Here is a 15666-nt window from a genome sequence, read left to right on the forward strand (position 1 = left end):
TAGCAGCCTTCCAGTATCTGAAGGGGGCCTATAGGGATTCTGGGGAGGGACTCTTCATCAGGGATTGTAGTGATAGGACAAGGGGTAATGGGTTAAAACTTAAACAGGGGAAGTTTAGATTGGCTATAAGGAAGAAATTCTTTACTGTGAGGGTGGTGAGGCACTGGAATGGGTTGCCCAGGGAAGCTGTGAATGCTCCATCCCTGGTGGTGTTCAAGGCCAAGTTGGACAGAGCCTTGGGTGACATGGTTTAGTGTGAGGTGTCCCTGCCCATGGCAGGGGGGTTGGAACTAGGTGATCTTAAGGTCCTTTCCAACCCTAACTATTCTACGATTCTAGATAGAAAACAGTTGATACAGAAGACCTGTCCTCTAAAATTCGAGGAACAGTGGAAAAAACAGTTGTGATTAAGAAATCCGTGTGAGTTTTGCCAGATTTTTGTTCACTCTTTGCATTAGAGATTTTTCTGAATCTTGTAAAAACTTTACAAGGTTTACTTTACAGATGATTTGTTGACCTATGCCAAACCAGATCAGTTCTTTAGCAAACATTGTACAGGATTTTCAAATAATCCATATTTTTCAAAGCAATATAAGTAGAAAACAGTAAGATGTAATTTGATGTTAGAGGAAACTAGGTAAAGCAAGACAGAATTCATTAAGAGACTGTTCTGTTTTAGGTGGCATGTGTCTAATGAAATCTGTCCATTTCTACAGAAACTTTACTAAAGGAACAAGTGTGTATATTCTAACCATGACAGAAGAAATTGTAATTCTGTGCTGCAACTCGCCAAACAGATATTCCCACATATAGTTACTATTGAGTGTTTAACATAAAATGACAAACTAACTAAATGTTTTGCCATCCTTTGTTCTATTGCTAGCCATTCCTGCTGAAGTTAAATCATTTGAAATACTTGTGTGCTGCTTTAAGATGCTAAGCTCAGGTTTAGTTTGATTTTAAAATACCTTTTTTCATTTCTTTACCTGTTTTTCCTCCCTCTCCTGCTGTCCTTCCTGAATCTCTGTCTAGATGAATGAAATGCTTAAGAAGGTACAATATTCATTAAATCAGCTGCAAGATTCCTATTGTTCCCTGTGTAAGATTTAGCTTAGTTTTGTGCTATTCAGCAATCTGCTTGCGCTTCGCGCTCCTTGACGCTGACATAGGAGTTATTTGTCAGTGATATTTGCAGTGAATGACTACGTTGGAATTTACAAAGTGCCAGAGGCTGTAAGTTTTGTCTGTTAATATACAAGGGATTCTAAGTGGGTGAAACAAACTATTTTGACTGATCCTGTACCTTTAAAAGATGACATCTTAGGTGATGTATGAGTAAATAATTGTCATTGTTACATAGTTAATATGTGCTAGATTTGCTTCTGGAAAATCTCATCTAAAAGCATTGAAATCCTAGACATACCTGAATTATAAGGGTTCATCTAAAAATTATGTGGACCTTCTCTGCAAATATTTTGGGTTGTCACAGTATTATTTATATAAAAATGATGGGATTTTATGCATAACCTCAGTTGTGGTTTTAATGGAATGCTGTGTGAACAGCATGTGGGATAGTGCCTAACCATAATTGTTTAACTTTGAATTAATACATGGTGTTACATACTCATTCCTGCAGGTTTACCTGGCCATAACTTTTCAGTGTTTTAGTAGAGCCTGCTTATAGGTACAAGTCATTCTGTGCATTCATAAGTAAATGCAAATTGCCTGATTTTGCATTACTTTGACCTTTCTTATATGACTGAGATCCAAAGTATGTACTGCAGGGAAAGTTAAGAATGCTGTTAGGAAAGAATTTCTCACTGCATTTGTGTTCCTGTAAATGGTGAAATAAGGCCAAATATAGTAAAGGCTTAAGCCCAAACTATAAATAAAACTATTTTTGTATGAATTCTACTGTTTTTTTAAGTTTGATACCCACGAAGATGAGAAATTGCTCCAGGCATCAGAGAAGTATGAAGCTGAATGTACATCAGTGTTCCCAAGCCGTCAGTGCCTAACAACTGTGATTGACCTCAGTGGGAAAACGGTTTTTATTACCAAATATATCAAACCTCTGAATCCACCAGAGGAGCTTCTTGATGCCATCCAAGATAGTTCTCAATCAGCAGCAGTAAGTACTTGGGAAAGACAGTGAAGTTTCTGGGATATGGATTTCCAAGTGTGTGCATTCACATGTGGGCACACATGCACGTAGGTACATATCAGTTCTATACATCAGTTGTACAGCTACACTTCTGGAAAAGGAAGGACCACAGATAGGAAATAAATTAGTAATGACTATGTGTGATACACAGGGAGTCTATCCATAATGATGCTGGAAAAGGATATTTGTATTCTCTGAAAAAAATAGATATAGTAATGAGTATTGTGCTTTAAAAGACAAAGAATTATGCCATATATCAATGGGAGGTATGAGTTCTGAAATGAGCTAGTTGCTGCTGCAGTGAGGTTAGTGTTTTGTCATTGATATCTGTGGCAATAGCACTGTGCTACACACCTGGTATAATACTGCTGTAGTGGGGTGAACTGAAGGAGTGACTTGCTTTGTTCTGTTTCCTTGCAGGAATTGGTGGCTCGATATGTTTCTTTGATTCCTTTTTTGCCGGATAGTGTGTCATTTGCTGGAATTTGTGATTTATGGAGTACATCGGACGTAAGAAATGCATTAAACAGTTCTTTATCCTCTTGAATGTGAGGTAACATCCTAGCAGCCCCTGTTTCAGGGGGAGATTGTACTAGATGAGCTCGTGAGGTCCCTTCAGACTGAAATTATTCTGTGATTCTATTATTGTAAGGACTTTATTTCGAAGAATAAGGACCAAAGCTTAAAAAAAGTTGCTCATCCTGATATGAACCAAAATTTTTATCTTAGATAGGTTGCAATTGGTTGACCCTACACAGGGTTAGGGCTATAAGCTTTTCCTGGGTGTTTTTCTGTTATAAACCAAAATAGCTCATCACATGCAAGTGAAGGGATACTGATTGATCAAGACTTTAAAACTAGGCTTAAAATCGATCATTGTAATGTCAAGGAACTACAGAAAAAAACACTGCATGTAATGCCAGCAGAAACAGGGTATTTAAACCTGCTCTGTCGCATAAAGATAAATCCTGTCATCTACAGAATAGCAGACATTGTTAATCATAAGCGATGGTTTTACCATCTCAAACTCTTCTGCAAAATTCAGAATAACTCAAAGACCCTGTTTCTTGTGGCACAATCTCCATTCTGCATCATGGATTTTCACAGCATTCATGCTTCATCCTGCACGTTGAAGCAGTGCCCAGTAAATCGTACAGGTCAGATCTGAGATGAGTCTTCTGCTTCAGAAGTGTTAAAAAACACTATAAAGTGTTGAAAACACAGTTGATAACTGCATAGAAAGACTTTTTTTTTTCCTTGTACCTTAATTAGCAATTTCTGTACCTTCTGGCGGGAGATGAGGAAGAACATGCCGTGCTCCTGTGTAATTACTTCCTTGGAATGGGGAAAAAAGCCTGGCTTATCATAGGAAATGCTATTCCTGAGGTAAGAGGATTTTTTCACTTGATCTCAATATTAACTTGTATTCTGTGCAGTCTTTGGTTCCTACCAATGGGTAGAATTGTTTCTTGCTGGCACATTTATTCAGGAGTGATCTGAACATTGGTGCTGATGGAACTGAATCTTTCCAGAGAGAATTAAGAAAAAAAGGAAAGCTAGAAGTTTATCTTAGTATAAATATAATCTGTTGTTTTTTTTTTTCCTGGACTGTTTCCACACTTAATCTGATAGTAGCTGTTGTCCTCATAGTACACTACCAAGCATCTGTAAACCCTGATTGGACTTTTGCTTGTATAAATGGTGTGTCCAGCACAGATGTAATGGAGATAGCCCATTCACAGCGCTTCAGTTGTGAATACACAGACTATGAGAGTTTGGGTGGGATTGGGTGAAGGTTGAGAGGTGGCAGGAGAGGGTTAGGGGCTTGCCAGGGATTCTTACTGGTATGTAAACATTCTTTGAGCCTCTTGACGGCTGACAGCAAAGCTGCAGCAAGATGATGGATTTGTTCAGGCTCCACAAGTCCTTCTGCATCCACCTCCTCCAATATAGGCTGGTTAGGCAGTCTGCTTCACCTTGGGCTGCTGTGTACCCTGTCACTCCCCTGAGCTCACTATGGCAGCAGCCTGGCTTAGCCTGACCAACATCTAACACATAGAGATTCTTTTGCCCCTTAGGAGATGCATTTATTCACAGGGAAGCACTCAATTTCCAAGTAACCAATATTGCTCTTTTCAGAGAGATGGTAACATGGTCTGTAATGCAGATTTCCACCATTTGTATCTCAAATCACCAAGCACATGTGAAAGTCTTGCTGAATAGAATTTTGGTAAAAATTCCTGTCCAAAAGTCTCTTCATGCTGAGATACTGCAGCAGTGGGAACAGGTACTCGGGTGCATTCCTTCCACTCAGAATCTGGTGGAGATGGTAGTTCTTAATAAAGCTGTCAGCTGATGCATGCTGTAAGGAGGGGTTTATTCCAGGTATTTCGAGGTACCTGGAAAATGTACGAAATAACAAGGAAACAGAAAAGCAGTTTTGGTATTCCTGATAGAGAATACAAAAGGAAGCTGGGAAATTCCTTATGTGCCTGTACAAGGGAAGGGTGATGGATGAGACACACAATGTGCTGCCCTCGTGGGGCACCTTCCCCTAGGAGGCAGCCTGTGGGTGAGGGTTGTGGCAGTAGTCAAGCAGGACATACTGGTACTCAAGTGGCATTAAACATTCCTGGATGTGGAATTTCACATTGGTTTGTAGCTGAAACAAGACAACTTTCAGAATCTGTATTTTAAGAACAGCTCAGGGCTGTGTATGTCTAACAATTTCTGTGCCATGGAAGAGACTGAGACCACATTATGTAAGTGTTAGTTGGTTGCATTGTAAAGAACCTGTACATTCTTCCAACCAGCTTGCCCCCCAAAAGTGCTGTTAATAATAAAAAGTTAATATCCCGAACAATACAAAACATGCTGTCTTTGTAGCCAGTTTTCAAACATCTTTCTCACCCTTTTTCTTTCTTTCTAGGGACCAACTGCATATGTATTAACTCTGGAACGAAGTCAGTATGTGATTTGGAACCCCAGTACTGGATGTTTTTATGGGCAGTATGATACTTTCTGCCCTTTACAGAACGTGTACTGTCTGATCAGCTGTGATAATGTAAGCGTCTTGTCACGTTTCTGTACACCTAAGAGTTGATGACTTGGTATCTGCCTTGATCTTGTGCATCATTGGTTCATCAAAGTAACTGTATTTAGCCTGTCACTTTATCAGTGATTTTACCACATATTAAGCAGGTCTTTCAGCTACTTTAAATAGGAAAGTTGTTTTTAATCAGCAGTTAGGTGGATCATGACATCTGTTCATATAATTTTACAAATGAAGCATACTGGAAGGAATCACATGAGTTGCATATGCAGTGGCTGGCACAGCCCTGTTGGGTTCAGTGTGCAAAACACAGAGCTGGCACTACAAGGCACAGAAACTGTACTGATTTTCTGCCTGGTGTCAAGTCCTCCTGTTTATTTGCTATAGAATACAAGGAATACTAGTACATGTTCACTGTGACACTACTCGCTGTGTGTCTGGAAACCCTCTGAGAGAGCACTGAGGGCAAGACAACAGGGTAAGAATGAGCTGTGCAGCTCAGGGCAGGTGAGCCAGAGGATGGGAAATGGGGCTAAGCTGGGCCTGTGCCAGGAGAGACAGAAACCCTGGGCAGGTTCCTGCCAATAGCATTCCTGGGGACACAAACCAGGACACGATGGTGAGGTAGACAGATATGCAAGAGTCTGACACTGAGGAGACAGAAGGTCAGTTTGAAAAAAGACCCTAGGTTTTCACGTTCAGTGTAAAGGTTTGCTCCTCCATTTTTGGGGAACATTACAAGGAAGCAGTGACTCAGCTTCCATTGTGCACCAAATCATAGCAAACAGCTTTTCTATCCTGTATTGAAAACATACCTGGAGAAGTCATCTGAAGTATCATTGTCAGTTTTGTTTTGTAATCATCAGGGGTTTTATTCTACACACAAATCATGACTTTGGCTGAGCATTTAATATTCTAAAGCACGTTTATTTTAAAGTGTCAGTTCTCTTTCACTGACAGTGTTCTGGGGAGGGTTCAGTTGGTTTGGGGTTTTTGTTTAAGTAAAGTAGTACTAAACCTGCAGTTTAGGCTCACAGACCAAACTGATCATCTATAAAAACGTGGGATGCAAGACATGGGTTCCAAGACATGGGTTCCCCTCAGTGACAGAGCATACATAGACACTGTGTGTACCTGCAGATCCTTTCCAGTCTAAGTGATGCTGTGATTCTCATGAGCTGCCAGCTGCAGCCAGTAATTCTGTTCATACACTACACTCAGTCCACATTCAGAACCGTGAGACATAGTAGAGCAGCACCATCCCTTTTGATGCAGGATCCCAAAGCTGCACATCAGCTGTGACTACACCAGAGTGCCTTGTTCCATATGAACTCATACGGGCACTTGCTCTGGGAGGTCAAGTTATTGGCATGTAGGTGGAATGTGTTCCATAGGTGTGGTTATATACCAAAAGTTAAAAAAAACTTGCTTTCTTGTAGATCTGGTTTAATGTGCAAGAACATGATTCTCCAGCAAGGATAAGTTTTGATGTCAGCAAACCAAAACGTTGGAAGTCTTTCTTTTCCAGAAGCTTTCCCTACCCTGGCCTCAGCAGCGTTCAGGTATCACTGGATCTAATAACAGCTTGGTTTGAAGGGTTGAAAGGCCACAGACTAAATTCTTTGGACTTCTGTGGTTAAGTGTATTTAGGTAGCGTTGGGTTTTAAACAGATTTTCCTAGACACTGCTTAAAAAATAAGCAAAGCAGAATCGTGTGAAGTGTTTGGTTTTATAGAGAATGGATGCATGGCTGTTGTCCTCTAACTACCCATGTAAGAACATGGGACAACAGTGAAGTAAAAAGGAACAAATCTTTAACACAGAAATATCTAAAGTAGTAGCTTGGTATTATAATGTCCATGCTTGTCTTATGGCTAGGACATCCCTAGTAAACGACCTGGGATTCCTCCACCGTTTATCAAAGGGAGTTGAAGTTTCCTTTGGGATGGGAGAACAAACAAAAATTCCCAAACACTGTTACACACAAGCATCTAGTTAATGTTTTTATCATGTCTCTACTAAGAGATTTTAGCATAACTGTGAACTCATGGGAGTACCAGCAGGGCAGTAACTCCTGATGTTACATTGTTGTATACCCAGAAGAGATTGCACATTTTCATGTTTCACTGTCTTATTTCTCTCTAGCCTGAAAAGTTAGTTTACCAGTGTTCAGACAAGGCTGCTGCAGTGGAACTCCAGGGCAGGTAATTGTACCTCCAGAACAAATGCTGTTGGTCCTGAAAACCAGCGCCTGTTCACACCCAGATCCCAAAACCTTCTGTGAATGCTGGGAGCTGAGACTGTCCTAAGCAAGACAGCAGGAGTTCACAGGGCTGCTTTTCATGCTCCCTCATTAACAGAAAAAGAGCTGATAAGTCATGGCTGCACAGCTTCCTAATAAGCAAGATGCTATAGAGGGATGAGAAGAGAGACTGTAAACTAGAAAGGGCTGCAGGCTCCTGCAATCCCCTTCTGTCAGTGATCACGCAGGCACAACACAGCTATGTTGGCATTGCTTTTCTGTGCTTTTAGGTAGCGGTAAATTTAACTGAGGTAATTTGTGATCCCCGTAAACATACTACATGTGTCAGAGAGGACCAGTTGAGGTGTCCACTCAGGACTAGAACAGTAACGATCAGTCTGGTTTACTGCAGGATTGAAAAAATATTAAAAGAGAAGATTATGGAATGGAGACCAAGGCACGTCACACGCTGGAACAGATACTGTACCTCTACCCTACGGAGCTTTTTGCCGCTGCTGGAACAAAACCAAGGCAAAGATGTAGAAGACGATCATCAGGCCGAGCTGCAGAAACGGCTAGGGGATTACAGGGTACTGCTGTGAACTTGTCTGGCTTGTGCATAGGAGGAGGAGTCTAAATCCCTATTATTTTGTAGTGCTAGACTATGGTGTAAAAGTGTGCTAGGACATATATTTCTTCTGCTACCAAGAGTCACAAGGGCTTTTATACTCAAGATAAACAGATGTAGTATTTACAGAATGAAGGAGTGATTACCTATTTCAGTTACAGATGTTGAAGATAAAATTTTCCTGTTGAATGTAAAGATCAGAATGTACAGGTAAACTACCTGCACTGTTCTTGTATTATTGCTCTAGTGCAGCACAGGTTGACTGGTGCATTAGCTCTCAAGTCTGGTTGGTAAGAACCTGGCACTGGTGCCGAGTAAGCAGTCTACTTACATCTGCAGGAGCCCACACAACACCATGCTTTTCTTGTTTTTCTAGTCCTAGCTCCACTCTTTATGGGAAAAAATTGTACTTCAACATTCATTGTAGCCACCAGTGTGCCTGTTCCTTCTTCCTCCAGGCTGTTGTAATGCTTCAGTCCTCCTTCTCTTCATGTTCACACATGTGGTGACAACACCAGACATAGCGTGGCCATTGTCATCAAAGTGAGCTGCGGTTTCAATTCCTGTTGGACCTGAAATATATGATGGGCAGGAGATGCCTGCCACATCAACTCCCCAGCAGAGCAGGCAGACAGAACACAATGAATTAACACCAGTTAGAAGGCAGAAAAGCTGTAGCTACACTGTACATGTTCATTAACATAACTTTATTATACTGCATTTCTAAACACCTTCACTTCAAAATTAACCCAAAGAGGAGAAATGGCAACAGCTTGCCTAGAGTACAGGAAATAGGGAGGTGGTATTAAAATAGAAAATAAGCCTTTTTTATTGCATCTCCTCAGGCCAGCATAAATTTGCATGCAGAGTAGAACGGGCTTTTAAACCTATGTATTTATTCAGGTGCCTTTACCTTTCCTCATTACCTGATGTGGTTTTTCCTCCGTTCTCTCTCCTAGGTCTCTGGTTTTCCTATTCACAGGCCATTTTCTGAAGTCAGACCTTTAATAGAAGCTGTACACAGCACCGGTGTTCACATCATTGACATTTCCAACGTTGAATTTGCTCTAGCTGTGTATGTTCATGCTTATCCCCAAAACGTTCTCTCTGTATGGATTTATGTGGCTTCACTTGTTCGAAATAAGTAGTACAGACCAGTCAGAATAACCTCCAGAAACTTGCTTATGTAGGGGACAAATGTGAGAGATTTCTCACACTGCTGACTTGAGCTATCTCAAGTATTTTAAACATCAAATGAGGGTTTTAGTAGCTGCAACTAACACCAGTGTTATCATCCTACAGCCACTGATGAGGCTACTTACTGCCACCAAGGAAGAGACTGATAGCTTGCAACTCCAGTACCACTAATAGGCAACTTTTATGCCATGTTTATTGCTCCCAGTGGGACACCACTCTCTCAAAGAGTATTACAGATGCCCCCATGTGGTGGGTGACACTGCAGAGTAACACAGCAGTTCAGGCCACCTCATTTCTAGGTATCAGGTGGTTCCTAGAATCATGCCTTGAAGATGATGGTTTTTGCTAGTCAGTTTATTTTATCTATAACCTTTCTTCCTCTTCAAAGACAATGGCAAATAGTTACAATTTTCCAGTACTCCAGCTCCTGAATGAAGATCAGAAGTATTTACCCACAAGTACATTTAACGCATCAAAGAGCCATCAGTGAAGACCACACTTCAGTATTTAAGAGGCAATTTCATCTGCTGCTCCATACTTAGTGGCTGTATAATGCCAGCACCATTTAGAGGTGTAAGATGACATTTTCTTTACAAGTTAAATGCTTCATCTTTAATAAATATTTATGACAAAATCTAAGTGGAAGCTCATTCATTTTCTACAAGAATTTGATTAAATTACTTTGGAGTATGAAATCCTTAGCTGCAAGTTACCCTAATGAAAGATTATCAAAAGAATAGTTTACTAAAAACCACATTTACATATTAATATCATAGAATCATGTAATGGTTTAGGTTGGAAAGGACCTTAGTCCTTAGGAATCGCCTAGTTCCAACCCCTCTGCCTTGGGCAGGTACAACTTCCACTAGACCAGGTTGCTCAAAGGCCCTGTCCAAGCTGGCTTTGAACACTGCCAGGATATGCAAGTAGTTAATACTTAACTTGGTGTTAATACTGCCAATACTGATACCCATACTTCTGGACTTCCCTTGCTAATCACGCTCTTCCAAGTAATAATGACAGCCTTCAAAAACTGAGTCAGGATGGGCAGGGGAGACCCAAAGGTGGCCACTGAGGCAGCCCAGTCGCTCCCTCACTTGCCCCACCCAGGAGGGTGGTAAAACCCATGGGTTGAGATAACAGTTTAGTCATTGAAGTGCACTACTAATAGTACTAGCAATAATAATAATGAAAAGGAAAATAACACCACCCCCCCCCCCCCAAAAAAAAAAAACCCAACCTAACCAAACAAAAGAACAAGTGATGTATAATACAATTGCTCACCACCCACTGACAGACACCCAGCCCAACCCCAAGCAGCAACTGACCTCCCTCAGCCAACTCCCCCCAGTTTCTACACAGAGCATGATGTGCTGTGGTATGGAATACCCCTTTGGCTAGTTCAGGTCAAGTGTTCTGTCTCTGCTTCCTCCTGCTCCTTGAGCCCCTCCTCACTAGCAGAGGAGGAGACTGAAGAGTCCTTGACTGGGTGCTACTTAGCAACAGCCAACAACTGGTGTTGTCTGACTGAAGCCAAAACACAGCCCTGCACCAGCTACTAGGAAGAAAATTAATCCAGCCAGAATTGGGACACCACCCACCCCTCCTCTGCCTGAGGATAAACCACTCATGACCTGGTGGCCACTGAAGTTTGCACCCTAGCATGCGCTACTACACTCCTTCTTGCCATGGGCTCTTCCCCATACCACCACACACACACTCACACGCTACTCAAACATTACTCATCTTTTCCCAGCTCAGGTTTCACTTGGCCCAGCAGTGGACCTTCTGCCTCCCTGCTAGTCTCTGCTGTTCAGCAAGGATCCTTTTTACAAACCAAAGCAATGGGGAAAAAATGTAACTTTGTCTTCCCCAGATTTCATGTTAATGAAAATAGGCTTCCTTGGAAGCTGTGTCAAAAATACATCTTAGCACAGTTAGAGGAACACAAAAAAAAAAAAAACAAACCAAAACACAACCCCACACACCACCCACCCCATCTCTGCAGCCTGCTGGCATGGGACGCCTGCACATCACACCTCAAAAGCATGTATAACTCAAGTGCTACGACAGGGTGGGAATGTTTTATTTGAGTATGCCTTTCAAGCCCAAATACAAAACCAAATGCAAAAGGAAGGTGAGAATTTCCCTAATTTTGCAATATAAAGAACAACTTCAGGATGAGAGGAAAGGGGAAGAAACAAGGCTCCTAAAGATGTAGAGTTGTTACCCAAACGCAAACAATACATTTCAAATTCTCTGCAGAGCTTTATATTGTACTTACGGATTCAAAACAGAAAAAGAAGCCCATTCACTTAACACAAAATAATCCAGTAAAGTCTATTTGTGCCAAACTTGGGAGAAAGTGGCATAAAAAAAAGAGAAATCTGAATGTTTTCCCGTCTTCCCCAAATTAAGTAGAACAAAACCCAACACCCTTCAAACCAAATGAGATTGTGAGATTGTTACAACACTGTACAGTACACTCATAATTAAGATTCTGAAGTTGTGGGCAGGGTCAGGCTAGTAGAACAAATCTCACTCCAAGGATTGTTAACACAAGATGCGAACTGTAAGTAAAGTGCATGAAAGGAAGCCTGCTCAGCTAAATGAAGTAGACTGAAAGGTCAGGAGTCAGCGGTCATTCGCCAGAGCGGCAGCAGGCCCGAAAACCACACTGCAAATTCTGGCATCCACTGGCGGTTTCAGCATGAGGACCTGCACAAAAACAGAGCACATGTGAGAAGGAGAAAAGGATATTTGCTCAGATCCGGAATCCTCAGAACCTGGTGATTCAGGAAGTGTCTCCTTATTTTCATTCTTGCACTAAACTTACATTCAGCACTGTGAAGTCTGAAACACTGCCAGCACTAGCACAGTGTAAGAACCTCAATTTGTGCTCTAGTAGCTTAGTCCCATGAAGGTAACACATTGAGAGTGACACAGATGTATGATGAAGAGCACTACACGAGCAAGTTTCAGCAAGCTCGCACAGCCTGCTTTCAGAACTGAGGTGTATTTTCACAATGCATATTTAATGCCCGTTTATCAAATTCAACAACCTCATGGCACTACCGAAGCAACCATAATCTCCGAAGCAATTTCTACCATAATGAAAACAGGTTTTTAGTCAAAGGTTCTTTTGCCATGAACACTTCCTGGTTGGCCAGACCTCACACAGTCTGACTGGACATTTAAAAACTAAAGAGAAGAATCAACGTTTTGCATCACTGCAGTTACCAGAAGCTGCAGGGCTAAAACCTAGCTGCTGAGAAAGAAAGAGTTGTGAGCACAGACAGTACAAACCAACACAGTGATTCTACCCACCTCCACTTACCTTTGCTTACTGTTAGCCCTTTAACTTGAAATGTTAAAGTGATCATAAGAAACTATTACATTTATTAGTACAGAATTTTATTTCCTGCAGCCTGCTTTAGAAACACAAACATTTACAATCAGGTTGTCTGAACTCTGGCACCCAACATAAACTGGAAGTGGGTTGCAGAGTTAACTAAAACTAGGAAAGACCTAACCAGAACAACCCAAATTCCCCTCCTTTGTATTTGAGACAAATCAAAGAATATTTAAGGTGGCTTTAATGCATTTAGAAAAGACTAGCAAAATCATGTAATGAACTAGGGCACCATGCTATGTATGGCTTGTTTTTTCCTCTTGAACAGTGATTCAAAGTCATAATTCAATTAATTTCCAAGAACCTGGTGTCTGCAAATCAGCTTTCTGCTTCATGCGACACACCGATGAGCAATATTCTACAAGGTAATTAACATGCATGAGACTGAATAAAACAAACCTGAAGCTATAAGGAGGGACAATGGTTACAGTACGCAAAACAGTAAACTATTTTGTCAGTAGTAAACTTCTATTTGTCAGTAAACTCATTTTCCTCTTCAAATCTTTATTCACCTGAACTAGACTTTGATCCTCCAAGCCGCTCACAAGCTAGAGTCTGAAAGCCTCTTCGTAAGTCCTTTAAAAAGGAGACTTGGTGCTTCTGAATAGCTGGTTTAGCAGAGCATGTCCTGTGCAGCAGCATTTCCCAAGTTGTAGCTGACCTTCCTCATCATTGCCACAGCTAAGCAGCACATCAGCAATTCTGAAGCAACTGTCACATTTCTAGTAAAATGCTTGTTACAGAAGCACAGTTCTACAGTTCACAGTTATGTACAGAACCACAACATCACAAGGAAGGGAATATTCCATATATTTCAGTGCTGTTTTCCATCCTTTTCTTGCTCACTTTAAGAATTATCTTCCTCATGCTCATAACTGGAACATAAAACCTGCACTTCTAGGTCTGACCAGTGTCTATCTAACACTACCTTCATCACTGGAAACAGCAAGTGTTATCTATGAAGACAATGTACACTTATGCGCACCTTTTATGTCTTCCCAGCATACCTGACTGTTGTAGTAGGGACATTAAAGTCCATTCCCTGCAGTATTTATTTATGGCTTATTCCTGCATGAGCTTGTTTAACCTCTTCCTAACTGATTCCACAGCTCTGAGAGGACCGAGCTCTGTAAGTCCACTACATTATTACATCTGTTTTAAATCAATCACCTGCCCACTTCATCTACTGTCACTGGGCTCTGATACTGCAGAATTTGTAGCTGCTGTTGCACATTTGCCTCACCTACTGCTTTCCAGTTCTGTAAGCAGCCATCCCCCTTTCAGCCTTCCCATTCTCAGATTGAAGCATTCCAGCCCTTTGAGCATCTCCTTGCAAGAACTGCTCAGTTCCCTCTTTTCAGTAGACCTGTACCTTCTGTAACTGTTACATACACTCCTCAAGACGGGAAGACCACATGCAGTACTCCACATGTGAGTGCCTCAAGGCTTCCAGGACCATGCAGCAACACTATCTTGTTCTCAACACCCTGATGACTCATAACAGTGGTGACTTTTTTGACTGCTGCTGCAAACAAGAAAGATCTCAGAATTAGCACCGACAGCTCTCTGAAACCACTGTCTGCACACTGCAACTGCCAGCTCTGAATTCAGCTTCACGCAGTCACAGTTTGATTATTACCAACCACATACATATAATATACATACAGCTGTACTGAAGCTCGTAAGAGGTCCTTCTGGTAATCTTCAGCAGCCCAGTACCACTCAAAAACATGGAATTTACCATGTGTATCTCTTACTCCACAACAGCAATGGAAAAGCTGGGTGTGACCGATCACAGCACAGAACTGCAGGGTGGGACTAGGGGGACAGGACACAACACAGGGGAAGACAGGGAGAGAGGTCACCTTCTAGATTCCTATCCATCCTGAACAGTGACCATCAAGCCCTGCCCTTTCCTCCTATCATTTAATTACCTTGCAGTTTTTTAAACAGTCCCGAAGCAACTTAAAATCTCAAAAACTTAGAAATGTCAAAGTAAACTGCACCACCTGAAAATTTTACAGATTTATTTCCTAATTTATTAGGCACTGAACTGCAAAGGACGTTAACCACACCGCAGTGCAATTTTTTCTTAGCATATACAGGCAATTCCCATAATTTGGAGGGTATTTTACGCTCTTACTACAAGGTAGTAACTGTCATTAATGCCAAACATAATTACTGAAAAGTAAGGCTATTTGATTATGACTCATTTATGTTTTGACATGTCAATTATTTTCTCCATGAAGCCATTTATCTCCTCTATAAATGGCCTAGCCCTCCTTATTCTTTTTGCATTCGACATAGATAGCAAAATTCAAATACCTTTGCTTCTGATAGAACGTTTTTTTGTTTCCCTAGCTCTAACTGCTACAACTGACTCTAGCTACATCTCTTTGGCTTCCTAATCTCTGATTTCCCCAGTCTTTACTACTGACCTCATTTAGACTGGACTTTGTTTTCAAACAATCTGTTTGACCTCAAATGACCTCTTTAATCTTGCCAAAAACACATTCTTTTGCATTTCCTCTGGACCCTATATACAACGTCTCCATTTCATCTTGCTTCACTGATGCACTAAGTTAAGCATTATGGTAACTGTATAGAGTTCCTCTTATATTGCCCAGTGAACAAGACTGTCATATCAGATCTGCTTAGAATGGGGCTGACTTTCAGAAGGGTCTCTTCTCTTTCTGCTGACTGTGACAACAAGTGCTAGCAGTGCAGTGTGCTTTGGGCTGGTTCACCTGGGAAAGGAAAGTTAATACATTCTCATCTAACCTGCTACAGTCTACGTTACTGGTTTAGTCACCTCTAAACTGGATTACTGTAATGCTCTTTATGTGCACATCCGATTACTCAGATGCTTCAGGTGACCTAGAATAAAGGCCTGTTTACTCATGATGAACAGCTGTGTTTTCAAATAAAGTACACATGAACATGCCTTGCTATACAAGAGGAGCATAGCTAT

At 41.3% G+C, this 15666-nt stretch overlaps 2 protein-coding genes across 6 annotated transcripts in view; one reads left to right on the forward strand and one right to left on the reverse strand.

Moving 5' to 3' along the window:
- Positions 1–9922, forward strand: part of LOC133277532 (complement C1q tumor necrosis factor-related protein 7) — a 115942-nt gene extending 106020 nt beyond the window's left edge. For 4 of the 5 annotated variants that reach the window (XM_061469441.1, XM_061469429.1, XM_061469451.1 and 1 more), the window contains 8 exons: positions 1928–2131; positions 2585–2674; positions 3437–3550; positions 5094–5228; positions 6656–6778; positions 7362–7420; positions 7871–8048; positions 9046–9922. In XM_061469441.1, the coding sequence (XP_061325425.1) occupies positions 1928–2131; positions 2585–2674; positions 3437–3550; positions 5094–5228; positions 6656–6778; positions 7362–7420; positions 7871–8048; positions 9046–9234 (1092 nt within the window). In that variant the 3' untranslated portion in view covers positions 9235–9922. The remainder of the gene's footprint in view (positions 1–1927; positions 2132–2584; positions 2675–3436; positions 3551–5093; positions 5229–6655; positions 6779–7361; positions 7421–7870; positions 8049–9045) is intronic. The other variant, XR_009746241.1, reaches the window with a different exon arrangement.
- Positions 9923–11356: 1434 nt separating this feature from the next.
- Positions 11357–15666, reverse strand: part of FBXL5 (F-box and leucine rich repeat protein 5) — a 35793-nt gene continuing 31483 nt past the window's right edge. Inside the window, exon 11 of the mRNA XM_061469416.1 lies at positions 11357–12001. Coding sequence (XP_061325400.1) covers positions 11925–12001 — 77 coding nt within the window. The 3' untranslated portion in view covers positions 11357–11924. The remainder of the gene's footprint in view (positions 12002–15666) is intronic.

This window comes from Pezoporus flaviventris, unplaced genomic scaffold (assembly GCF_033815535.1).
Source record: "Pezoporus flaviventris isolate CSIRO_AGI_PZ_B2104156 unplaced genomic scaffold, CSIRO_AGI_Pfla_v1 ptg000002l, whole genome shotgun sequence".
Lineage (NCBI taxonomy): Eukaryota > Metazoa > Chordata > Aves > Psittaciformes > Psittacidae > Pezoporus > Pezoporus flaviventris.